Raw genomic sequence first — 26,601 nt, 5'->3', positions numbered from 1 at the left:
TAGAAGCACTTTGTTGTTCTACAATTACTGACTGTAGTCCATCTATTCCTCTGCATATCTTTTAGCCCCCTTTCATGCTGTTCTTCAATGGTCAGGACCACCACAGAGTAGGTATTATTTGGGTGGTGGATCATTCTTAGCACTGCAGTGACACTGACATTGTGGTGGTGTATTAGTGTGTATTGTGCTGGTATGAGTGGATAATACATAGCAATGCTGATGGAGTTTTTAAACACCTCACTGTCACTGCTGGACTGAGAATAGTCCACCAACCAAAAATATATCCAGCCAACAGCGCCCCATGGGCAGCGTCCTGTGACCACTGATGCAGGTCTAGAAGATGACCAACTCAAACAGCAGCAATAGATGAGTGATCGTCTCTGACTTTACATCTACAAAGTGGACCAACTAGGTAGGAGTGTCTAATAGAGTGGACAGTGAGTGGACACGGTATTTAAAAACTCCAGCAGTGCTGCTGTGTCTGATCCACTCATACCAGCACAACACACACTAACAAACCACCACCATGTCATTGTCACTGCAGTGCTGAGAATTATCACCACAGAGCAGGTATTATTTAGGTGGTGGGTCATGTGGGGGTCCTGACCATTGAAGAACAGGGTGAAAGCAGGCTAAAAAAGTATGTAGAGAAACATATGGACTACAGTCAGTAATTGTAGAACTACAATACAATGTCTATATGGTAAGTGGAGCTGATTAAATGGACAGTGAGTGTAGAAACAAGAAAGTGGTTTTAATGTTATGGCTGATCAGTGTATATATATATATATATATATATATATATACAGTATATATATGCATATATACATACATCAGGATTTCTAGAACACAGTCGTTGACTGTGTGAGGCTGTTCCTTGATGTTATTTAAGTAAAAGCCTACAAATCCATAAAGGATTTTTTTTTTAAAACAGGTTAGGGGCGCTACAGGTTAATTGTGCTTATGTGAGAATGCATTATGTAAGATCAGACGAACAGTGCAGTGAAGATTTATTGCAGCAGGCTTTTTAAGTCTACTAGTTAATTTGCACGCTGTATATAAGTGATTCATTTCCTTCTCTCCCCCCTCCTCTCTCTCTATCTCTCTTACTCTCTCTCTCGATTTCTTTTGTGCTGCCAATTCTGAATGCTGCCTCCTAATCCCTCATTTGGGTTGCGATTCACGTCGGCACCTAGAAACAGCTCAGTGATCAGTAATTTCTTTTTAGACCTGTGCATACCAATTAGCAAATGAAGGTTATTATCCCACCCAGGAAGTGGGGCGCGTCAAAGCTAGAGAGCAACAGAGCAAACCGGGCAGGCGTTATAACGGGCCATTTCTTCTGCCGTGTGCACCTCTGTGCCTCTCACTGCTTTTATGTTCACCCCCTCCCGTCCTCCACACAGACACTAATTTATTGTTTATTTAATGGCATTCTTTCCTGGGCTGTACACAAGACGCATTAACCGATTTGCCGCATTCCCTTTTAAACAAGTGAACACTGAAGTATGTTTCCTCAGCGATTTCACCTCCCTTTTTAAAGTGATCTGTTAATTGACTATATAATGTACTTCCAGTTTGCCAGGTGAAAAAAATCTCGCACTAAGCCTTTAATTTCAGCAAATGTCAGGAAAAATGTAAGATGTCTCAGTGTGATAAGGAAGGTGTGGACAATTCCGCTGGCCTTTCAGTGTCTTATCTTGTTATTTCTAAATATCAAACCTTGACTTTTAGGGTTTTGATTGATTTTTTCGGTCCTCCACTTTCTGTCTCGAGAACTTGATGTACTCACTGTATAGTCAAAAGTATGTGGACACCAAACATTAAACTTGGACATCCTATTCCAAAACCATGGGTGTAAATATGATACTAACTGTCCTTCAGTAACCTCTCGGGCTCCTTTTTTAATGTCTGTAGAATTTTTACATTTTCAGTCAAATGAGCATTGTACAGTCTGAGACGATGTTTGACAGGAAGGCTTGACTTGTAATCAATGCTACAAAGGTGTTATGTGGAGTTGAAGTCCAGATCAAACTCAACATCAAACTCATTATTTTAATCAGTCAGGAACAGGAGCAGGAAAGGACTTTCTGCAAAATGTTGCCACAATGTTAAAATCTTATAAAGCACTAAAACTTAAAAAATTACTTTTGAACAATGAACAAAAAATGTACATTTATTGTGAGGAAAAAGTTAGGACACCCTATGCCCTAATAGCTGGTATTTCCCCCTTTGGCTGAAATAACCTCAATTAGACGTTTCCTATAACCATCTACCAGACTGGGAGAAAAATGTTCCCACTCCTCCATGTAAAATTTCTTCAGCTGTGTGAGGTTTGAGGGGTTTCTTGCATGCACAGCCCATTTCAAATCACCCCACAGCATCTCAATAGGATTAAGATCCGGGCTTTGACTTGGCCATTCCAGAACTCTCCATTTCTTACTGGAATGTTTGGGGTCGTTGGCATGCTGCATGGTCCATCTCCACTTCAGCTTCAGTTTTTGGACAGATGGTCTTAAATTTTTCTCAAGCACCCTCAAAGATACAGTGAAGAATTCATTGTGGATTCTATAATGGAGAGCTTGCCAGGTCCTGCTACTGCAAAGCAGCCCCAAACCATGACATTTCCACCTCCATGCTTCACAGTCGGTATGAGGTTCTTGTGCTCAAATGATGTGTTTGGTTTGTGCCCAACATGTCTTCTGTTACTGTGCCCAAATAATTCAACTTTGGATTCATCATGTCTAGGTATTCTCTTGTAAACTTTAGTCTTGCCCTGATGTTTTTTTTAACAGCAAGGGTTTCCTCCTTGCACACCTCCCATGAAAATCAGACTTTGTGATAAATGCATGTACCTTGCTATCAACTGTGGCAAGAGCTACCTGTAGGTCCCGTGATGACATTGCAGGATTATTGGAGACTTCTTTACACATCTTCCACATAATTTTGCGTATATGGTGTATTTTAGGGATTTACAGCCCTTATCCAAGAGGGTCACTACTAAAACCACACATAGAAATGCTTCAGCTTCTAAAGTCTGGGTTCTAAAGTCTTTTTTTTAAGCATAAGGAACCTAAAGACACAGCAATCATCTTTTGCAAATATAAACTGTAAACAAGGAACAACACAGGATGTGGGTGATTCAATATGCAAATTTGAAATGATTTGCATTTTACACAAAATACATCATTTTAATCTGGCTAACTGATGACACCTTTGACCACAAGTTGTGCTTAAATACAGAATGCTTGAAAAGAGCAAATATAATAGGTAATTTTACTTAAATGCACCTGTAAAACATTCAATTATGTACCACTGACTGACTGAAATGTCAATAATATAGTAATCAATAATCTGTTCTCACGCCTACTTGTTGGAATAATTCAACTCTACATAAAATACATGTTGATTATTGTCTCATGTAGGTCAGTTCAGGAGTCTAGATTCAGATACAGTTCACATAAAGATGATGATATGAACAACTTAAAAGCAAAATCCAGGGCACTTGGGTGTCACAGTGGTCTAATGTGTTAGCTTCCCTCCACTAGGATCTCAACCACACCAGCTGTGCTATCAATCTGGCCAGCGGGGTGCCCAACATACAGTTGGCTTTGTGTGAAAGAGGGAGGTCTACAAGCATTAATAGAACCTGATTGGCTGGGTGTTCGAAAGACAAAATCATCCACCCCAAAAGAGGTTAGTGATTGCTGCTTCGTTGAAGGGTGTGTGTGATAATCTTGTCTAGGTCAGTGCAGGGGTAGTGCAAGTGTAAAGAAAATCACAGTGGGAACTGGAAATGCCTGAATTGGGCAGGAAATGAATGGGGAATTTGAAGGGGAAATGAGGAGGGGATCTGGTCATATTCATGATACGTATTTAGTGCCATCTGAGACATGAGTGCCAATCACAGTCATGTTAAGCTTAATTTACACAAATCTGATCAACAAATTCATTTAATTTAAACAGAAATCTTATTTATATCCACATTTGTTTTTCAAAAGCAATTCAATTATGAATTATATAGTTTTTTTTTTGCTCTATCTCTTGTATGTCATTACAATTATGCATTGCATCATGTAGACAGAAGTCAGTGCATCGCAGGCTGCTCTAGTTGTGCTGTACCTATTAAATTTCTGCCTTTTATGTGAAAATGCATTACAGATAATCAGTCGAGAAGCGCAGTGCAGATAGATTTAATGCAGCAGCTATTTTTGCTCTGCTAATTCATTTGCAGGCAATGGATTAGTAATTCATTTCTTTATGTTCACTGATGTTTCTTTTGTGCTGCCAATCGTAAGAACCACATAACTTCACTTAACATATATGGACATTTGAATATAAGCATGTTGGACATTCTATTGCAAACTAATAGGCATATTTTGAAGTGTGTTTATGGAAATTTCTAAGATGCTCTTCTAATGCTCTTCATTTCTTATGGACCTTTATTTGTGTGCACAGAAGCACGGTCATGCTTGAATAGAAAAGGGCCTTTTAGTGAGTCCTTCCACAAAGTTGGTAGCATATACACAGATTAGGCATAACATTATGACCACCTTCCTAATATTGTGTTGGGCTTTTGCTGCCAGAAAAGCAGGGCTTTGAGGCATGGACTCCACTAGACCCCTGAATATGTACTGTGGTATCTGGCACCAAGATGTTAGCAGCAGATCCTTTAACTCCTGTAAGTTGCGAGGTGGGGCCTCCATAGATCGGACTTGTTTGCTCGATTGGATTGAGATCTGGGGAATTTGGAGGCCAAGTCAACACCTCAAACTCGTTGTTGTGCTCCTCAAACCATTCGCATTATCCTGCTGAAAGAGGTCCCAACCATCAGGGAATACCGTTTTCATGATGAACACCCCAAAAGAGCTGCATTTTTCCTGCTTCTAACACATCAACTTTGAGGATAAAATGTTCACTTGCTGCCTAATATATCCCACCCACTAACAGGTGCCGTGATGAAGAGATAATCAGTGTTATTCACTTCACCTTTAGTGGTCATAATGTTATGTCTGGTTGGTGTATTTAATTGAATGTCATTCATCTTATACATCTTGTAGTTAAAACACCTAAAATGGTTAATAGGGTTGTCCATATAGTTCACCATTTAACAGGTATTATATAATTTAAGAGGCCATTCTACAAAGTCAAATGATGTTATATAACTTTCTCAACCACTAAATGAATAATCTTAAATTACAATGTGTTATCCATTGTTAGGTTTTCAATTATGTATGCATACTTTAAATCGTCCAGTCACAGAACAAGAACAGGTGGAGAAATAATTCAAGGTCCAAGTATGACGTGTATAACATGTATGACCCTTACAAGTGTATATACATTTAGACTATAACTGTAGGTTAGTATACTTTGTTAAATATGTGGGTTAAGCTTTGTCTATACTACTGTTTGTTAATTGTGTACATACTAGATATAAGAACTGTTTGGACGCTCACTAAACTTGCAGTGTATCTGGACACACAAGGACTCTTTAAGACAGATTGTTTGCTTGTCATTTGCTTGCCAAATGACTCTAATCCTCTTTTAAAGCAGAAACCTAAAGTCTCTGTGTGCTGACTGGCCTGATTGAGGATTAAGAACGTCCCAATACACAACACCAACAAGTTCCTTTAGCATCACCAAATTGAACTGCTTTATAAAATGCAATATTAGGCCAGTTCTAATTACTGAATGTTTTAATAGGGAGCAGTTTCAGATGCAGGCTAAGGAGGATTTAAAACTCCTGACTGCTCTAACATGCACACTGAAACAGCTTACACCTGGTGGGCTGATAACAGGATTTAAAAAATGTCTATGTGACAGTGAAACGGGGCTAACAGGATCTCTTTCCTCCCGCTGACTTAGCATGTGGCACCTTTCTGCCTTGGTTTCTCGGCTGTCCGATTTGAAATGATTGCACTACTAAAACAATCTGTGTCTCAATGTCTGATTTAACACTGCTAAGCAGAATAGATCCCTGCACCGAAGCGATGGTGGAAAATTGTAAAAAGCATTGCAGCAGTATTTAAGGCTTCTTTTTCAGACATCGTAAGGAAGCAAGGGTTGGTTGGTTGATTTTGCTTCTTGTCAGGAACGACATACGGCTGTCGCGTGGCGTATTTGTTCTTTTCCACTTGGCAGGACGAGGCATGTCTGGGTAGAGCAGTAAAAGGGTGGAGGAGATACATACAGAGAGACAGGGTTTATCTGCAGGCTTTAGCGCTGCAATCTACCTCGCTTTGATCTCGGAGAGATCGAGCCAGAAGAAATTAGTTCATCGACTAAATTCACCAGGCTTGGTGTTTGTCTCCTTGCGTGCTTTGATCAGGCTAATTCTACATATTAAGTCACTCCCAAATAGGAAATGAGACAGAAGCTGGTTCCTACTGTGCTTAGAGCCTGCAGTGCCAAAACAATTTCATGCTCGCAGCTTTAAATATGGTCAAATTAATGATTGGTAGTATTTTCATCAGGGTTTGTACCATACAAATTCAAAGTCTAGAAAAAGTCGAATCAACCAAATCAATTAGAATTTATATATATATACAACCCCTGGCAAAAATTATGGAATCACCACTCTTGGAAGATGTTCTTTCAATTGTTTAATTTTGTAGAAAAAAAATTAATCACAGACATGCCACAAAACTATCATTTCTCAAACTGTCAACCCTCTGGCATTAAGAAACAATAAAAAAAGAAACAAATATAATAGTTGTGGTCAGTCACAATTGCTTTTTTTTAGATCAAGTAGAGGAAAAAATATGGAATCACTCAAATCTGAGGAAAAAATTATGGAATCATTAGAAAACACTGCACCATTATTACTTTGTTGCACCACCTCTGGCTTTTATAATGGTTTAAACTCTCTGAGGCTTGGAGTTAACTAATGACAAACAGTATTCTACATCAATCTGCCTTCAACTGTCTCTTATTGCTGTTGCCAGATCAGCTTTGCAGGTTGGAACCTTGTCATTGACCATTTTCTTCAATTTCCACCAGAGATTTTCAAATGGATTGAGATCCGGACTATTTGCAGGCCATGCCATTGACATTATATGTTTTCTTGAAGGAAAGTTTTCACGTCCTTTGCCCTATGGCAAGATGCATTATCATCTTGAAAAATGAAGTCATCATCACCAAACATCCTTTCAACTGATGGAATAAGAAAAGCGTCCAAAATTTCAATGTGGACTTTGGCATTTATTGAAGACCATCTCCCCTGTGCCTTTACCCCACATGCAGGCCCATATCATCAACAACTGTGGAAATTAACATGTTTTCTTTAGGCAGTTATCTTCATAAATTTCATTGGACAGACACCAAACAAAAGTTCCAGCATCATCACCTTGCCCAATGCAGATTCGCGATTCATCACTGAAGATCACTTTTATCCAGTCACCCACAGTCCACGATTGCTTTTCTTTAGCCTACTTTAACCTTGTTCTTTTCTTTTTAGGTGTTAATGGTGGCTTTTGTTTGGCTTTTCTGTATGTAAATCCTATTTCTTTTAGATGATTTCTTACAGTTCAGTCACAGACATCGACTCCACTTTCCGGCCACTTGTTTCTCATTTGTTTTGTTGTGCATTTTCTGTTTTCAAGACATATTGCTTTAAGTTTTCTATCTTGATGCTTTGATGTCTTACTTGGTCTACCAGTATGCTTCCCTTTTACAACCTTCCCATTTTGTTTGTACTTGGTCCAGATTTTAAACACAGCTTACTGGGAACAACCAACATCTTTTGCGACATTCCACAATGATTTATTTTCTTGAAGGAGTTTTATAATCCTCTCATTTGTTTCAACTGACATATCTTGTGTTGGAACCATGATTCATGACAATCTGCTTTGTGCAACAGCTCTCCGAGGTGTAAGCACTCTTTTTAAACTGAAGAATAATTAGCAAATCTAATCTGCTGCAGATGTTTTGTTTTTAAACTGCAAATTACAGAGTGATTCCATAATTTTTTCCTCAGATTTGAGTGATTCCATATTTTTTTCCTCTACTTGATCTAAAAAAAGCAATTGTGACTGACCACAACTATTATATTTGTTTCTTTTTTTATTGTTTCTTAATGCCAGAAGGTTGACATTTTGAAAAATGATAGTTTTGTGGCATGTCTGTGATTTATTTTTTTTCTACAAAATTAAACAATTGACAGAACATCTTCCAAAAGTGGTGATTCCATAATTTTTGACAGGGGTTGTATATATATATATATATATACAGTATATATATATACAGTGTATCACAAAAGTGAGTACACCCCTCACATTTCTGCAAATATTTCATTATATCTTTTCATGGGACAACACTATAGACATGAAACTTGGATATAACTTAGAGTAGTCAGTGTACAGCTTGTATAGCAGTGTAGATTTACTGTCTTCTGAAAATAACTCAACACACAGCCATTAATGTCTAAATGGCTGGCAACATAAGTGAGTACACCCCACAGTGAACATGTCCAAATTGTGCCCAAATGTGTCGTTGTCCCTCCCTGGTGTCATGTGTCAAGGTCCCAGGTGTAAATGGGGAGCAGGGCTGTTAAATTTGGTGTTTTGGGTACAATTCTCTCATGCTGGCCACTGGATATTCAACATGGCACCTCATGGCAAAGAACTCTCTGAGGATGTGAGAAATAGAATTGTTGCTCTCCACAAAGATGGCCTGGGCTATAAGAAGATTGCTAACACCCTGAAACTGAGCTACAGCATGGTGGCCAAGGTCATACAGCGGTTTTCCAGGACAGGTTCCACTCGGAACAGGCTTCGCCAGGGTCGACCAAAGAAGTTGAGTCCACGTGTTCGGCGTCATATCCAGAGGTTGGCTTTAAAAAATAGACACATGAGTGCTGCCAGCATTGCTGCAGAGGTTGAAGACGTGGGAGGTCAGCCTGTCAGTGCTCAGACCATACGCCGCACACTGCATCAACTCGGTCTGCATGGTCGTCATCCCAGAAGGAAGCTGACGCACAAGAAAGCCCGCAAACAGTTTGCTGAAGACAAGCAGTCCAAGAACATGGATTACTGGAATGCCCTGTGGTCTGACGAGACCAAGATAAACTTGTTTGGCTCAGATGGTGTCCAGCATGTGTGGCGGCGCCCTGGTGAGAAGTACCAAGACAACTGTATCTTGCCTACAGTCAAGCATGGTGGTGGTAGCATCATGGTCTTGGGCTGCATGAGTGTTGCCGGCACTGGGGAGCTGCAGTTCATTGAGGGAAACATGAATTCCAACATGTACTGTGACATTCTGAAACAGAGCATGATCCTCTCCCTTCGAAAACTGGGCCTCATGGCAGTTTTCCAACAGGATAACGACCCCAAACACAACCTCCAAGATGACAACTGCCTTGCTGAGGAAGCTGAAGGTAAAGGTGATGGACTAAACCCAATTGAGCACCTGTGGCGCATCCTCAAGTGGAAGGTGGAGGAGTTCAAGGTGTCTAACATCCACCAGCTCCGTGATGTCATCTTGGAGGAGTGGAAGAGGATTCCAGTAGCAACCTGTGCAGCTCTGGTGAATTCCATGCCCAGGAGGGTTAAGGCAGTGCTGGATAATAATGGTGGTCACACAAAATATTGACACTTTGGGCACAATTTGGACATGTTCACTGTGGGGTGTACTCACTTATGTTGCCAGCCATTTAGACATTAATGGCTGTGTGTTGAGTTATTTTCATAAGACAGTAAATCTACACTGCTATACAAGTTGTACACTGACTACTCTAAGTTATATCCAAGTTTCATGTCTATAGTGTTGTCCCATGAAAAGATATAATGAAATATTTGCAGAAATGTGAGGGGTGTACTCACTTTTGTGATACACTGTATATATATATACAGTGTATCACAAAAGTGAGTACACCCCTCACATTTCTGCAAATATTTCATTATATCTTTTCATGGGACAACACTATAGACATGAAACTTGGATATAACTTAGAGTAGTCAGTGTACAGCTTGTATAGCAGTGTAGATTTACTGTCTTCTGAAAATAACTTAACACACAGCCATTAATGTCTAAATAGCTGGCAACATAAGTGAGTACACCCCACAGTGAACATGTCCAAATTGTGCCCAAATGTGTCGTTGTCCCTCCCTGGTGTCATGTGTCAAGGTCCCAGGTGTAAATGGGGAGCAGGGCTGTTAAATTTGGTGTTTTGGGTTCAATTCTCTCATACTGGCCACTGGATATTCAACATGGCACCTCATGGCAAAGAACTCTCTGAGGATGTGAGAAATAGAATTGTTGCTCTCCACAAAGATGGCCTGGGCTATCAGAAGATTGCTAACACCCTGAAACTGAGCTACAGCATGGTGGCCAAGGTCATACAGCGGTTTTCCAGGACAGGTTCCACTCGGAACAGGCTTCGCCAGGGTCGACCAAAGAAGTTGAGTCCACGTGTTCGGCGTCATATCCAGAGGTTGGCTTTAAAAAATAGACACATGAGTGCTGCCAGCATTGCTGCAGAGGTTGAAGACGTGGGAGGTCAGCCTGTCAGTGCTCAGACCATACGCCGCACACTGCATCAACTCGGTCTGCATGGTCGTCATCCCAGAAGGAAGCTGACGCACAAGAAAGCCAGCAAACAGTTTGCTGAAAACAAGCAGTCCAAGAACATGGATTACGGGAATGCCCTGTGGTCTGACGAGACCAAGATAAACTTGTTTGGCTCAGATGGTGTCCAGCATGTGTGGCGGCGCCCTGGTGAGAAGTACCAAGACATCTGTATCTTGCCTACAGTCAAGCATGGTGGTGGTAGCATCATGGTCTTGGGCTGCATGAGTGTTGCTGGCACTGGGGAGCTGCAGTTCATTGAGGGAAACATGAATTCCAACATGTACTGTGACATTCTGAAACAGAGCATGATCCCCTCCCTTCGAAAACTGGGCCTCATGGCAGTTTTCCAACAGGATAACGACCCCAAACACAACCTCCAAGATGACAACTGCCTTGCTGAGGAAGCTGAAGGTAAAGGTGATGGACTAAACCCAATTGAGCACCTGTGGCGCATCCTCAAGTGGAAGGTGGAGGAGTTCAAGGTGTCTAACATCCACCAGCTCCGTGATGTCATCATGGAGGAGTGGAAGACGATTCCAGTAGCAACCTGTGCAGCTCTGGTGAATTCCATGCCCAGGAGGGTTAAGGCAGTGCTGGATAATAATGGTGGTCACACAAAATATTGACACTTTGGGCACAATTTGGACATGTTCACTGTGGGGTGTACTCACTTATGTTGCCAGCCATTTAGACATTAATGGCTGTGTGTTGAGTTATTTTCAGAAGACAGTAAATCTACACTGTTATACAAGCTGTACACTGACTACTCTAAGTTATATCCAAGTTTCATGTCTATAGTGTTGTCCCATGAAAAGATATAATGAAATATTTGCAGAAATGTGAGGGGTGTACTCACTTTTGTGATACACTGTATATATATATATATATATATATATATATATATATATATATATATATATATATATACACACACCGATCAGCCATAACATTAAAACCACCTCCTTGTTTCTACACTCACTGTCCATTTTATCAGCTCCACTGCCAAATAGAAGCACTTTGTGGTTCTACAATTACTGACTGTAGTCCATCTGTTTCTCTGCATGCTTTTTTTTTAGCCTGCTTTCACCCTGTTCTTCACTGGTCAGGACCACCACAGAGCAGGTATTATTTGGGTGGTGGATCATTCTCAGCACTGCAGTGACAATGACATGGTGGTGGTGTGTTAGTGTGTGTTGTGCTGGTATGAGTGGATAAGACACAGCATATGCTGATGGAGTTTTTTAAATACCGTGTCCACTCACTGTCCACTCTTTTAGACACACCAACACCTAGTTGGTTCACCTTGTAGATGTAAAGTCAGAGACGATCGCTCATAATAATACCTACTCTGTAGTGGTCCTGGGAGAGTATATACAGTGTATCACAAAAGTGAGTACACCCCTCACATTTCTGCAAATATTTCATTATATCTTTTAATGGGACAACACTATAGACATGAAACTTGGATATAACTTAGAGTAGTCAGTGTACAGCTTGTATAGCAGTGTAGATTTACTGTCTTCTGAAAATAACTCAACACACAGCCATTAATGTCTAAATAGCTGGCAACATAAGTGAGTACACCCCACAGTGAACATGTCCAAATTGTGCCCAAAGTGTCAATATTTTGTGTGACCACCATTATTATCCAGCACTGCCTTAACCCTCCTGGGCATGGAATTCACCAGAGCTGCACAGGTTGCTACTGGAATCGTCTTCCACTCCTCCATGATGACATCACGGAGCTGGTGGATGTTAGACACCTTGAACTCCTCCACCTTCCACTTGAGGATGCGCCACAGGTGCTCAATTGGGTTTAGTCCATCACCTTTACCTTCAGCTTCCTCAGCAAGGCAGTTGTCATCTTGGAGGTTGTGTTTGGGGTCGTTATCCTGTTGGAAAACTGCCATGAGGCCCAGTTTTCGAAGGGAGGGGATCATGCTCTGTTTCAGAATGTCACAGTACATGTTGGAATTCATGTTTCCCTCAATGAACTGCAGCTCCCCAGTGCCAGCAACACTCATGCAGCCCAAGACCATGATGCTACCACCACCATGCTTGACTGTAGGCAAGATACAGTTGTCTTGGTACTTCTCACCAGGGCGCCGCCACACATGCTGGACACCATCTGAGCCAAACAAGTTTATCTTGGTCTCGTCAGACCACAGGGCATTCCAGTAATCCATGTTCTTGGACTGCTTGTCTTCAGCAAACTGTTTGCGGGCTTTCTTGTGCGTCAGCTTCCTTCTGGGATGACGACCATGCAGACCGAGTTGATGCAGTGTGCGGCGTATGGTCTGAGCACTGACAGGCTGACCTCCCACATCTTCAACCTCTGCAGCAATGCTTGCAGCACTCATGTGTCTATTTTTTAAAGCCAACCTCTGGATATGATGCTGAACACGTGGACTCAACTTCTTTGGTCGACCCTGGCGAAGCCTGTTCCGAGTGGAACCTGTCCTGGAAAACCGCTGTATGACCTTGGCCACCATGCTGTAGCTCAGTTTCAGGGTGTTAGCAATCTTCTTATAGCCCAGGCCATCTTTGTGGAGAGCAACAATTCTATTTCTTACATCCTCAGAGAGTTCTTTGCCATGAGGTGCCATGTTGAAAATCCAGTGGCCAGTATGAGAGAATTGTACCCAAAACACCAAATTTAACAGCCCTGCTCCCCATTTACACCTGGGACCTTGACACATGACACCAGGGAGGGACAACGACACATTTGGGCACAATTTGGACATGTTCACTGTGGGGTGTACTCACTTATGTTGCCAGCTATTTAGACATTAATGGCTGTGTGTTGAGTTATTTTCAGAAGACAGTAAATCTACACTGCTATACAAGCTGTACACTGACTACTCTAAGTTATATCCAAGTTTCATGTCTATAGTGTTGTCCCATTAAAAGATATAATGAAATATTTGCAGAAATGTGAGGGGTGTACTCACTTTTGTGATACACTGTATATCGGAACCCTTTTTCACCTCCTATGCACTCTGCACAGGTGCCTCTCTATCTTCTAATCAGGGTCCTTACACAGTGTGTGAAGACCCCACCAACATAGTCCGGTCATCCTGCCCTAGCCGAGACGTGTCTGCTGCAGGCACTGCCAATTATGCCCGCTAGATGGCACCCAGCTGACCGGTGGCAACGGCAAGTTCCAAACTGAGGAGTTCAGAATCTCTGCGCTGGTGTGCTAGCGGAATATCCTGCTGCTCCACCTGGGCGCCTAATTGGAAACGTTATTGACAAGATGACAATCATCATGTAAGAAATATTGGGGGTAATTGTAATTTTTGGTATACCTGGGTTACAATAAAGTAGCATTTGGAGTTATGCCGTTACACTTACAAGCGGCAAATGTATGTATCTAATAATATTTATCAAATTATGTAGTGTAAAAGCTACTACCATGTGGGTTGTAATATCAGTTTAAAAAAAAAAAAAAGTGCACATACAGACTACTACCCTAAACACTGTGTTCAACCCACACACAGTGGAATGGCTCACAGCTGGTGGGCTGATAACAGGGTTTAAAAAAGCCTTATGCAGCAGTCAGGCAGGACTAGAAAGACTTTGTGTGTACCACCTTTATACCATGCTTTCTTTAATGTCTGATTAGTTTCTCTGACACCTTTCCTCTTTCCCTGCAGGAGCAGATCTCTTTTCAAACTGCACAGAGGAGTGTAAGGCGCTGGGGCACTCGGATCGCTGCTGGATGCCCAGCTTCGTGCCCACCGAGTCCCGGCAGGGTGCCGACTACCGCAGCAATTTGCATGTGCCTGGCATGGACGCCGTGCCCGACTCAGAGGTATTTGAGGGCGACACGTTCACTGGGGATCAGTCATTCTCCACCTTCGGCAAAGAGCCGCTCCACACATACCAGCATCTCCAAGCCTCCACGCTAGACACAAGAGAGCTCCATGCACTCCTGTCTAACTCACGCTCGCCTTACAAAGCCAACTATCTGTGTGAGTATTCGTGAAAAAGAGGGAATGTTCATTCTGGTTCCTCTCTTTCTACCTTTCCCTCCCTCTATTCGACCTGATCAGAGCTAAATTTAGCCCTCAGGAGCTCCTCCAGTAGACTCTGGCGTGAAGTGCTGATCAATACTCCCGTCCCTTCGTCACTGCTGTTTATCCATCCTTCATTTTGTCTGTCGGTCTGTTCCTGTAATCTGTCTCTCCAGTAGGCATGTCATTTTTATATCACAACTATCTTCATATCTATATAAAAATAATAAAATAATACAGTGCCTTGTATCCACACCCCAAACATTGTTCACATGGGTGACTGTCACCACCTGATATTTATATCAGAATGACTAGTGAAGTTAATGTTGAACTAGACAGCCGTTTTCTTAACAAAGATTACAATAGGAGAACCTTGAAACTCGATGTCAGTTGGTTCTGGGAGTGGGTTGAGTTTTAAAGACGTTGAGTTCCATGGTCCTGTGTAACTGCATATATTTTAGGCTAATGTAAAATAATGGGGTTGTTTTTGACACTTATACACTAAAAACAACACAAATATAATATAATAACACTGAAATACAATTAAACACAGTTAAAATCAATATGAAAATACAATAAAACCTGCACTTTACCTTTACTTCTTTATTGTTTCCTTATGCTTCTTAACCGTGGAGATGCCTGATCTTGAAATACTGTATTCCGTTCAGTAAATGCGCATTCTCATGTTATGCGGCAAAATAGCTTTTGTGCTGGTGCACAAAGCTTAACATGACTTATTGTACTAAAACAACGAGCGAGGAATTTCATTAGTGGAGAGAACTAATGAGCAGTAATAATTAAGAGAGATTTTGTGTTCCTATGTAGTTCTTTTTATGCATTAAGTCACATCAAGCTTTTTAGCTTTTAAGGGTTTTAGACTCGGAAAAGCTGATTCTCACAATGTCTCAGCACCTCGAGCTATAACACAAGTTTAAAAGTGAAACAGGAGAAAAATCCAGCTTAACACAGATACATGTGGATGCTTTTAGAGTGGATTTGATGGCTATTCCACACAAATGCAGATTCATCTCATATGCGCACTTTGATGGTATGACTTTGACTCTGAAGCAAAGTGGCTGTTCATTGTTAATTTAAAATTAAATTAATACATTTAAAAAAAAAAAAGCTAAACATGCCAAGTTTAAGGGAAATGTCGAGTTTAATAGTACAAATTTCTTCACAAAGTGCGTCGATAATTTAAGTTTAGGGAACGTCAGGTTACAAGGTACCACTGTACTTTAAATAATGATTAAAAGCACATTTGAATGCTATAATGACTGGTTGTCTTTCAAGATTAGGGAGATATTTGCATGGTGAAGTGATTCTGGCCCATTCATCTCTGTAAAGTTCTGTTAGTGAATAGTGGTGTACATCAGTTATTAGGTCTTGTACATAAGTTTAGTTTGATTGGACATACATTTTTTTTATATTTGAAACCACTCCAGTGTTGCTTTAACAGTGTGCTTTGGGTCAGTCTAAGCGTCCTGCATCCTTTATCCAAGATTTTATAAGATATTTGTAACATGCTGCTACCACCACCAAATTGTACAATGAGGCCGTTGTTACCTGGGCTTAAGTCTCTTTACATCACTCACTATCTCAGCTTTTTTAGTAACAGCATTCCCCCCCCGCCTTTTTTTTAAATATCAACTTAAATTTGGTTATCCATGAACATCATCTTCATTCGTAGCCAATGGCTTAAGCAGATTCCTCAGAAAATATGTGGTTTCATATTTTCTGAGAAATCTGTGGTATGTTTAGTGCATTTGAAATGGTTTTGTGTATGATAAAGACAGCTGTCATTATGCAGCTCTCCAGACAGCACACACTTCACCAGTGGAATATAAATGCTTTCCATAAATGCTGCCTACTTATGCATTACATTAATGTATTTGGTGGGTTCTTTCTTCCAATGTGACTTACAATTGTGGCACAATTCAATCTAATATTAAATTGTATAATAATGCAGAAACGACCTAAAGCCTGGTTTATTTTTCATCTGAAGTGCTTTAAAGAGCATGAATACACCCTAGAGCATTTAAGTTCAGCTGAAAAGCAGGAGGATTTCAGCTGTCTATCAAATTATGAGATGTGGTGGCAAAGGATGAATGAACTGCATTCTCTGTGCCAACAAAATAGTGATACATTCTATCACACTAGAGATAAGGATTTCACCATTTTTGTTTAAGTATAAATCAATCATACATGGTCAAGTATGTCCATGTGAACACAGTCTAAGACTGCAGGTTTTGAAATGATAACGAATCAAGAATCGAGAAGTTCAGTGTTTTTTAGAGCATTTAATACATAAGCAAAGCGACAAGGGCGAATATAATAAGGATTTTAACCACACAGTTGATAGTTACTTTAAAATGTATAGAATTTTTATCATACACATACAGACGGTGAGAGATAAACAGTCTGCCACAATCTACATTCCTTAATACTGCAAAGGAAATGAGGATGGCAGAATGTTCTAGCGCTAGGTATGAGCCTGTTAGAATAGATAATATTTAGTATACATTTCTTTTATACTTACAGGTAAAAAATGTACATTTTTATGTAATAATTAATAACATTTATTAAGTAACATTAAAGAAGTAAATAATTAAAACAATCATATGTCTAAATTAAAAGAAAAAATACACATACACCAACTTGGATTATCAATGCCATCCCTTGTTTGTAATTGGGATTAGAAAGAGAAGAATGCCTTTATTGGTCATGTATGCAGATACACATGTACAGTACAATGAAACTCTTTTTCCACATATCCCAGCATGTTTGGAAGCTGGAGTCAGAGCACAGGGTAAGCCATTGTACGGCGCCCCTGAAGCAGACAGGGTTAAGTGCCTTGCTCAAGGGCCCAACAGTGATTGCATATCAGAGCCTGAGTTCGAACCGTGAATTTTCCGATTGACAGCACAAAGCTCTACCCACTAGGCTACCACTGTCTCCTTAATGATTAATTATAGCTGGTCAGTCTGTGCCCGTATAAATAGGGCTAGTGTCGCTGCACATATTTAAAGTACACAAAGAGTGACCTCCTGCCAAGGTCAGGAAGAAAACCATATTCACAATATGGTCAATATGCACTACTAAGTGAGCCGTACATCCACCCTGAACTTAAAGGTTTTAACAGAAGAGGAAAGAACCCCCTGCACGAAAATTCTGCCCACCCAGACAAATTTTCTTTTAGGACAAGGTGACTGTTTGAGTTTTAATCATGACCTTTAATGGGTTTAGAAAAACTAGCTCTATTTGTAAATGTTGCTGTAAGTAAAAACCAAACAAATCCCAAAAGGGGATTTTGTATTAAAAAATTTTCTGCACATTCTTAGCCCAATAAAACTAGGTAAGCAATTTGAATGAGATTAATACATTCTAATTTAATGCACTTTAATGGCATTTGCTAGAAAAAATGGTTTTGAAATGCTGAAGCCACGCTATAAAATGTATCTTAAGTGACTTAATGAATGCTATAAACATAATAAATAAACAGTAAAATGGATTTGACCTCCGTACTCGAAACACATTAACTAAAAACATAAACCCCACTTTGCTAATCATTCTTTCACCTGTGTCTAACAAGAACCATCTTTAATGTAAAGCGGTAATCTGTATTTTAAAACATTGAGGAGGTAGATTTTGAAGGTTTGGGTGACACAGCTGTAAATTACACTAGCCCTACTGGGCTGATACAAAGATCTGGTGTTTGAAACTCAGCTTTGCTATCAAACAGAGATCATGCTTAATATGTAAGGGCTCTGGTAAAAATTACAGTGAAAGGAAAAAAGAATGGAGATGCCAGTGGATATTGTTCATATTCCATATTGTGTCATATACACACAGGAATGCGTTGGCAGTGACTGGCCACGTTAACAATCAGTTCATATACTTCAAACGTTCTTCAAAGCTGCCCTACCTGTTGCGTAGTTGCTTTGTGTTGTCTCATCTTGTTCACTTTACAAAGGAAGACGTGGAATAGTTGAGTACATTACTGAGGTACATACACAAAGAGGGTTTTGTGTAAGAGCTGGGTGTGTTTTTGTGTGTGCGTAAAACAATAGGATTGTACAAGATGTGTTTAAAATAACTGATGTTCCATATGAGACCTTTAATGTAATTACTAGATGAAAATGATCTTTATCTTTGTAGACACTACAAAAAATCTATTAAAATACATGCATAGACTTCCCCCTATACATCTGAGCAATAGCAGGAACCTGGCTCTCTTAAACCTTGGAATTTTCATTTTAGAACATGGCATCATGTCCTGCTTTACTTTGGCAGGCTGGTTTTAATCAGTTGTGGTTTAGATTTAAGACTGTCAGTAATCATCCCTGGGTGTGGCTAGTAAAAGTTAACCCAGTTTTCAATTAAACTTGGTCAACTGGTTGACTTAATAGTGAAGGGGGGAATTACTGTTTCACATAAGGTCAGGTAGGTGTAAACAGCATTTTCCAGTAAGTTAATAAATGTAGTGTGTTTGTGTGTATACATTTGTCATTACTAAGCCATCATATACCTTACAAATACATCAGTGTTTTCAGACTACATACAATCTGTATGCATGAAAAATTCTACAGATTTTAAGATCTGAATAATTATCTTATCCATACAACTGCTAAAATACATATTATATGTCCAAAAGTATGTTGACAACGATTTTAATCATGAAGTGTATATGTTTTACCCATACGTAGTGCTAACAGCTGTATAAGATCAGTTGTAAAGAATGAAATATACATGCCAGACTTGCACAAAGCCCTAATTTTAGCCTTATTAAACATTCGTCATGGTGCAGCAGTAAATTTATTCATTCATTGTTTGTTTAACCGGGCGACACGGTGGCTTGGTGGGTAGCACTGTCGCCTCACAGCAAGAAGGTCCTGGGTTCGATCCCCAGTCGGGGCGGTTTGGGTCCTTTCTGTCCGGAGTTTACATGTTCTCCCTGTGTCTGCGCGGGTTTCCTCCAGGAGCTCCGGTTTCCTCCCACAGTCCAAAAACATGCAGTCAGGTTAATTGGAGACACTGAATTGCCCTATAGGTGAATGTGTGTGTGTGTGTATATGTATATGTGTCTGCCCTGCGATGGACTGGCGCCCCGTCCAGGCTCCTGCCCTTTCAACCCCGTGACCCTAATTGGAGAAGCGGTTAAGAACTTGAGTGAGTGTTTGTTTAACCGCCACTTTATCCTATTCGCGGTGGGTGCCATTTACTGGGCGAAAAGCAGGAAACACAATGGACAGGTTGCCAGTCCATCACAGGGCAAACACACACACGCATACATAGGGAGACTTTAGTATCTACAATTAACCTGACTGCATGTCTTTGGACTGTGGGAGGAAACTGGAGCACCCGGAGGAAACCCACACAGACAAATGAGAACATGCAGACTCCATAGAGAAAGGACCCAGGACCGCTCAACCTGGAAATCAACCTGCACCCTGAAGTTATATTAATTGTAAGCCTACAGATAAAGGAAAAACATTTAAGAAGGCAGTATGAGCTTTACAAAACCCGAAATGCTTTTGTGTAGAATATGTAAATGTCAAACAAATCCGTATATTCCTTAAACTGCTGCCATTGTGTTCTAATCCGAGTGTTTCTACTTTCACAGCGCGGAAAAGGATTTGTTAGCTCCTTCCGTGTGGACATATCAGAGACGGCGTGACTTTGCACAATCAGTCAAACTGCTCGAAGGCATAAGCATCAAGTTTTGAGCACCGAGTCAGACTCCCTTTCCTGAAGTGTGTATGATGGGCGCCGGAGCCGAACCAGAGACGGACTGATCAGGACAGATACCCGGGACGTAAGGACAACACACTTCTCAGCAGGACTGAGACGAAACGAGAATGTGAACAGCTAAAAACACACAAGGAAAAGGAGACTAGGAAGACAATGAAAGACGTGAGAGGGCGATCGCTTCTCTCGGATACTATGTGTGCCTGTTTACAGCACTACTGTACAAACGTAAAGAGACAAAAGTTGAAATCAATTCAGTGAGCCCTTTAGATGTTTGTACACTACCAAGAAGCCAATTGTATAGGAACTCTGTGCATTATAAATGCAATATCACTCTTTTAGACATGACTGTTTTTATATTTTGTGTGTGAGTGTGTGTGGTCACATGTTTTCCCTAAATCTGTATTTTTTTCCTTTCGGAAAAGCAGGGGATGAAGCAGAGTTCTTTTCTGATTTTGTGTTCGAGTTGTACACAGGACAGCAGTGGCCTAAACTGTACTCAGATTTTTTGCGTAGGTTATATCACGTGAGGTTATATCACGTACAAGTTTTAAATGTACTCTTTTAAGAAGCTTCAAAATAAATATATATCTATATATCAGTTTATATCAAATTATATATATATATATATATATATATATATATATATATATATATATATATATATACCTTGGGAGCTCAGCTTCGGCCATGGATTTTACAGGGGTACCTAACGTGACGGAAAGCCTTACCTCCATATTTTACAACCATCCTTTTTCACTTTTGGATATTCACCAGATTCATGTAAAAGTAATAATCTAGATGGGAATACATGGTAATCCTGTGTTACTGTAGCCAAAAAAGGGTCCTTTTAAACTGAGAGACCAAAAATGGAAGGTGCACCAAGTGCAAGGCAAACACAAACACAAACACTCATACACACATGCAAACACACCTGCACACACACACACACACATGCACACCTACACTTTACTACAACAGGTGACCAATAAACTGACAAGTGTATACTGTCAAACTTGAATTGACTCCTGTGTTTATTATTATTATAATTATCATTATACAGTTAGGGTCAACATTTGACATACACTTGTAAGAAACGTGCACTACATGACCAAAATTATGAGTTTAGTTATTTCACTCATACCCCACTACTAACAGGTGTATAAAATCAATTATACAAGAGATGAATGACTGAATGAATGGATAAATGAAATTGCAGAGAAAAAAGCAGAGAAATTGACTATTATTAAACACAGAAATTTGTTTCCATATAGATTTGGACCATATAGTAAATATAAATACAGTAGACCCTTGAGTTACGAACGGTTTACCATATGGGTTATGATCGATCTTTTAATGTACGAACAAATTTCGGATTACGAACAGAAATTCGCAAAACACATGACGTCACGAACAAGTCTCTCTCTCTCTCTCTCTCTTTCTCTCTCTCTCTCTCTCTCTCTCTATATATATATATATATATATATATATATATGTATATATATACAGTGTATCACAGAAGTGAGTACACCCCTCACATTTCTGCAGATATTTAAGTATATCTTTTCATGGGACAACACTGACAAAATGACACTTTGACACAATGAAAAGTAGTCTGTGTGCAGCTTATATAACAGTGTAAATTTATTCTTCCCTCAAAATAACTCAATATACAGCCATTAATGTCTAAACCACTGGTAACAAAAGTGAGTACACCCCTTATTGAAAGTTCCTGAAGTGTCAATATTTTGTGTGGCCACCATTATTTCCCAGAACTGCCTTAACTCTCCTGGGCATGGAGTTTACCAGAGCTTCACAGGTTGCCACTGGAATGCTTTTCCACTCCTCCATGACGACATCACGGAGCTGGCGGATATTCGAGACTTTGCGCTCCTCCACCTTCCGCTTGAGGATGCCCCAAAGATGTTCTATTGGGTTTAGGTCTGGAGATATGCTTGGCCAGTCCATCACCTTTACCCTCAGCCTCTTCAATAAAGCAGTGGTCGTCTTAGAGGTGTGTTTGGGGTCATTATCATGCTGGAACACTGCCCTGCGACCCAGTTTCCGGAGGGAGGGGATCATGCTCTGCTTCAGTATTTCACAGTACATATTGAAGTTCATGTGTCCCTCAATGAAATGTAACTCCCCAACACCTGCTGCACTCATGCAGCCCCAGACCATGGCATTCCCACCACCATGCTTGACTGTAGGCATGACACACTTATCTTTGTACTCCTCACCTGATTGCCGCCACACATGCTTGAGACCATCTGAACCAAACAAATTAATCTTGGTCTCATCAGACCATAGGACATGGTTCCAGTAATCCATGTCCTTTGTTGACATGTCTTCAGCAAACTGTTTGCGGGCTTTCTTGTGTAGAGACTTCAGAAGAGGCTTCCTTCTGGGGTGACAGCCATGCAGACCAATTTGATGTAGTGTGCGGCGTATGGTCTGAGCACTGACAGGCTGACCCCCCACCTTTTCAATCTCTGCAGCAATGCTGACAGCACTCCTGCGCCTATCTTTCAAAGACAGCAGTTGGATGTGACGCTGAGCATGTGCACTCAGCTTCTTTGGACAACCAACGCGAGGTCTGTTCTGAGTGGATCCTGCTCTTTTAAAACGCTGGATGATCTTGGCCACTGTGCTGCAGCTCAGTGTCAGGGTGTTGGCAATCTTCTTGTAGTCTTGGCCATCTTCATGTAGCGCAACAATTCGTCTTTTAAGATCCTCAGAGAGTTATTTGCAATGAGGTGCCATGTTGGAACTTTCAGTTACCAGTATGAGAGAGTGTGAGAGCTGTACTACTAAATTGAACACAGCTGCTCCCTATGCACACCTGAGACCTAGTAACACTAACAAATCACATGACATTTTGGAGGGAAAATGACAAGCAGTGCTCAATTTGGACATTTAGGGGTGTAGTCTCTTAGGGGTGTACTCACTTTTGTTGCCGGTGGTTTAGACATTAATGGCTGTATATTGAGTTATTTTGAGGGAAGAATAAATTTACACTGTTATATAAGCTGCACACAGACTACTTTTCATTGTGTCAAAGTGTCATTTTGTCAGTGTTGTCCCATGAAAAGATATACTTAAATATCTGCAGAAATGTGAGGGGTGTACTCACTTTTGTGATACACTGTATATACAGCGAAATTCAACCACCCAATCACAGACTAGCATTTAGAGGGCGGACCTTCTGCGATTGGCCAATGGTGGGCGAGCATTTGTTTTGACATGTACCTGAGCCAATGACAGATAATATTGATCAAAAATGTAACCAATTCATTCCAAAAGGAGGTTTTTTTTAGTGTCCGTCCTAGCTTTGCATGGGCGGAGGGCTGGCAGCTGAAAAACCGGACTGTCCGACCTAAAGCCTGATGGCTGGCCACCCGGGATTCCTCACATGCTGAACGTTTATTTTATTAGTGAGAGTTTGGTCATTATTTTACGTAGTGTTCACTTTAATTTTAGTAGGTATCGCAGGCATATAAAAGGAACAATCTGCTTTTCACTCCCCTGTGTGTATAGCGCAGTGGGCATAGAGCTGGGCTGTTCCTGAATCACCCAGATTAATAATTCAAATATTTGTACTGAATCAGGAATCAAGAGTCCGAAATCTCAATTAACCTCTGACTGGCTGCTGCTAAGTACAGAAGGCGAGTGAGCAGACTCACCGAAACACCGCGGACTTAGATGATTTGGCTGAACCGACTTTACTACAGTCCGTGTACAATCTAAGGAGTATCATAGCCCCCATGGTAATTTTAAACCCTTGACCCATTAATATACCCATCTGATTGGTAGGTGAGTCCACCTCCCTCACCCGCATGATCAAGATTCCAACTTGTCACTGACAAGAGAAGTGTGAGGTGCCAAGATAATTAAGAGAGAAGGATTTATTTACAGAAGATGAGTGCACGAAAGACAAGTGATATTTGGATGCATTTTCATGCAGTAAATCAATTGCAATCAGAATGTCAGTACAACTGACTCAAGTGAACCGGATCACATTACTGAGTGACTCAGATTAACCCGAGTCCATAAAGTGAACCGAATTTACCCCTACTAAGTGGGCAGAGTGCAACGCGCCTAATTTTCCGCCCTTGGTTCGAATCCGGCGTAGGACGAAAACTAAAGTTACACAAGCACTACCAAACTTGCTCACACCTTTTCAGTTCTGCACAGTGGGTCCAACCCGTGTGTTTGTGAATAATAAAAGTAAATAAAATATTTAATGTTATTATTCACCACCCCCTTACAGTTTGAACCTGAGATATTTCATGTTTTATCTGCTCAACTTCATTTCATTTGTTAACAAACCTCCATTCCTGCATTTCAGGCCTGTAACACGTTCCAAAAAAGTTGGGACAGAGGCAAATAAGTGGGCAATGATGTGATTCCAAACAAATGATGTCAATAGGTGATTGTAATCATGGTTTAGTACAAAAGCAATTTCAGTGCTTAAAGGCCAAGGGCGCAAGTTTAAGCTAAACGCCCGTGATATTCTGCATTTTTATCTTATTTGCTTTTTCCACACTATTCCAACTTTTTCTGATTTGGGGTTGTATAAAAGAGATTATATGCTTCCAACTATGAAAATGTTTGGTTAAGGAACTTCATTGTTGCAGCACAGTTCTGCCTTTGGTCACAAAGTGAGGTTCATAAAGACACATTTTGGTGAGTTTGGTGTGTAGGAACCCCAATGGCCTGCACAGATCCCTGGTCTCAACCCCACTGAAATTTTAGAGATGAACTGTAGATGTGATTGCGAGCCAGGCCTTCTTGTTTTCACATCAGTGCCTGGAAAGGCACACAATTCTTGAGATATCATGTAAAATCTTGTGAAAAAGCTTTCTAGAAGAGGCTGTTAAAGTTGCAAAGGAAGGAGGGTTGGGCCTATGATTTTGGAAAAGGATGTCCAACAAGTGTATAGTCAGGTGTTTACACACTGTTTTGGACTATAGCAGGTCAGGGTCACAGTGGGTTTGGCTTCCTCATAATCACAATGCAGTAACACACCCCGGATATGACTTGCAAATCACCACCAGACATGGGTAATCATGTCTGTACGTAGATGCCCGAAAAGACTTAAGGTGTTTCTTTGCAAAAATAAGAAGTTCAATTTGACTCCACTCTTACAGAACTGAACTTCATGCACCAAGGAAGAACCAGCACAGAAAATGGAACCATGTGATATTTTTACCAAAAGCAAATCCATTAAGTTTGACCCTGACTCTACATCAGTGGCGATTTCTCTAAGACTGCAAGGGAAGCTCAGCTTCCCCTAAAATGTCAAAAATGAAATGGTCAAATATGTACAGTTGTGTTAACATTTCATTGACTGCTATCAGTGTTATTCACTTCACCTGTCAGTGGTCATAATGTTATGCATAGTCAGTGTATACTGTATGTTATCATAGTCAATATTAACAAGTATACATCTGACTAGGTTGTCAGATTTTGCCATGGATATGTGTGGAGTTGGAGATTATAAAAACACTGGTAATCCTACTTCCACTATAAAATCACATGATAGGGCTATTTATTTCTTAATTTTGAGAGAGCATAATAAATAGTTTCCTTATGCTACTGTTTTTTGTACATGGGGGTGTTACTTAGTGATGTTTATACAAATTATTGATTAGTTTAGCACATGTATTGAAAGTTTTTTAGACCTTGAAGTTATTTTAGAATGTTTGCTGCATGTGTAAATGCAACTTAATTCTAACAAGAAGGGACCGACAGAAAAACAGAGCATGGAAATATAATGTGCTTATCTACTTATGCAATTTCTATGTGCCTTGCCATCTTCTTTTAATTACTTGGTTGATGGTTGTGATGCCCACTCACAAATATCGGGACATATTGAATTACTTATATTTATTAAACATTAACATTTCTTACAGTAGCATTTTAAAATACTGACTTGTTCTTATCACGAAACCTTCAGTTTGCTGGCAGTTTTCTTTGAGATCTTACCTTGCCGTAGCTCCTGGGATCAATTTGCACATGCAAAAAAGACCTCATTTTAATATTTGTTTTTCACCTTTTTTGCATGTGTTGTCTTTTACTCCATTATTCTTTGTAAAGCAAGATGTCCTGTAGCTACATGCCGAGTCTATTAGGGAGCACAAGCAAATCAGTGAGGTGTATTTGGGATCATTATTTACCAGTCCATTTGGCAGGTTTTAGTTACAACAATAGAACAGTTCTTCTTTGAATCTGATTAAAGCAGCTGGTTAGCTATAAGATTACTGATTCA

At 40.3% G+C, this 26,601-nt stretch overlaps 1 protein-coding gene across 1 annotated transcript in view; it reads left to right on the top strand.

The window, feature by feature from the left end:
- Positions 1-21,351, top strand: part of pcdh10b (protocadherin 10b) — a 41,457-nt gene extending 20,106 nt beyond the window's left edge. The window contains exons 4-5 of the mRNA XM_063000974.1: positions 14,223-14,540; positions 20,206-21,351. Of these exons, the coding sequence (XP_062857044.1) occupies positions 14,223-14,540; positions 20,206-20,225 (338 nt within the window). The 3' untranslated portion in view covers positions 20,226-21,351. The remainder of the gene's footprint in view (positions 1-14,222; positions 14,541-20,205) is intronic.
- The last annotated feature ends 5,250 nt before the right edge of the window (positions 21,352-26,601 follow it).

The sequence above is a fragment of the Trichomycterus rosablanca genome, chromosome 8, assembly GCF_030014385.1.
Source record: "Trichomycterus rosablanca isolate fTriRos1 chromosome 8, fTriRos1.hap1, whole genome shotgun sequence".
NCBI lineage: Eukaryota > Metazoa > Chordata > Actinopteri > Siluriformes > Trichomycteridae > Trichomycterus > Trichomycterus rosablanca.
This window is presented reverse-complemented; position numbering and strand designations above follow the sequence as displayed.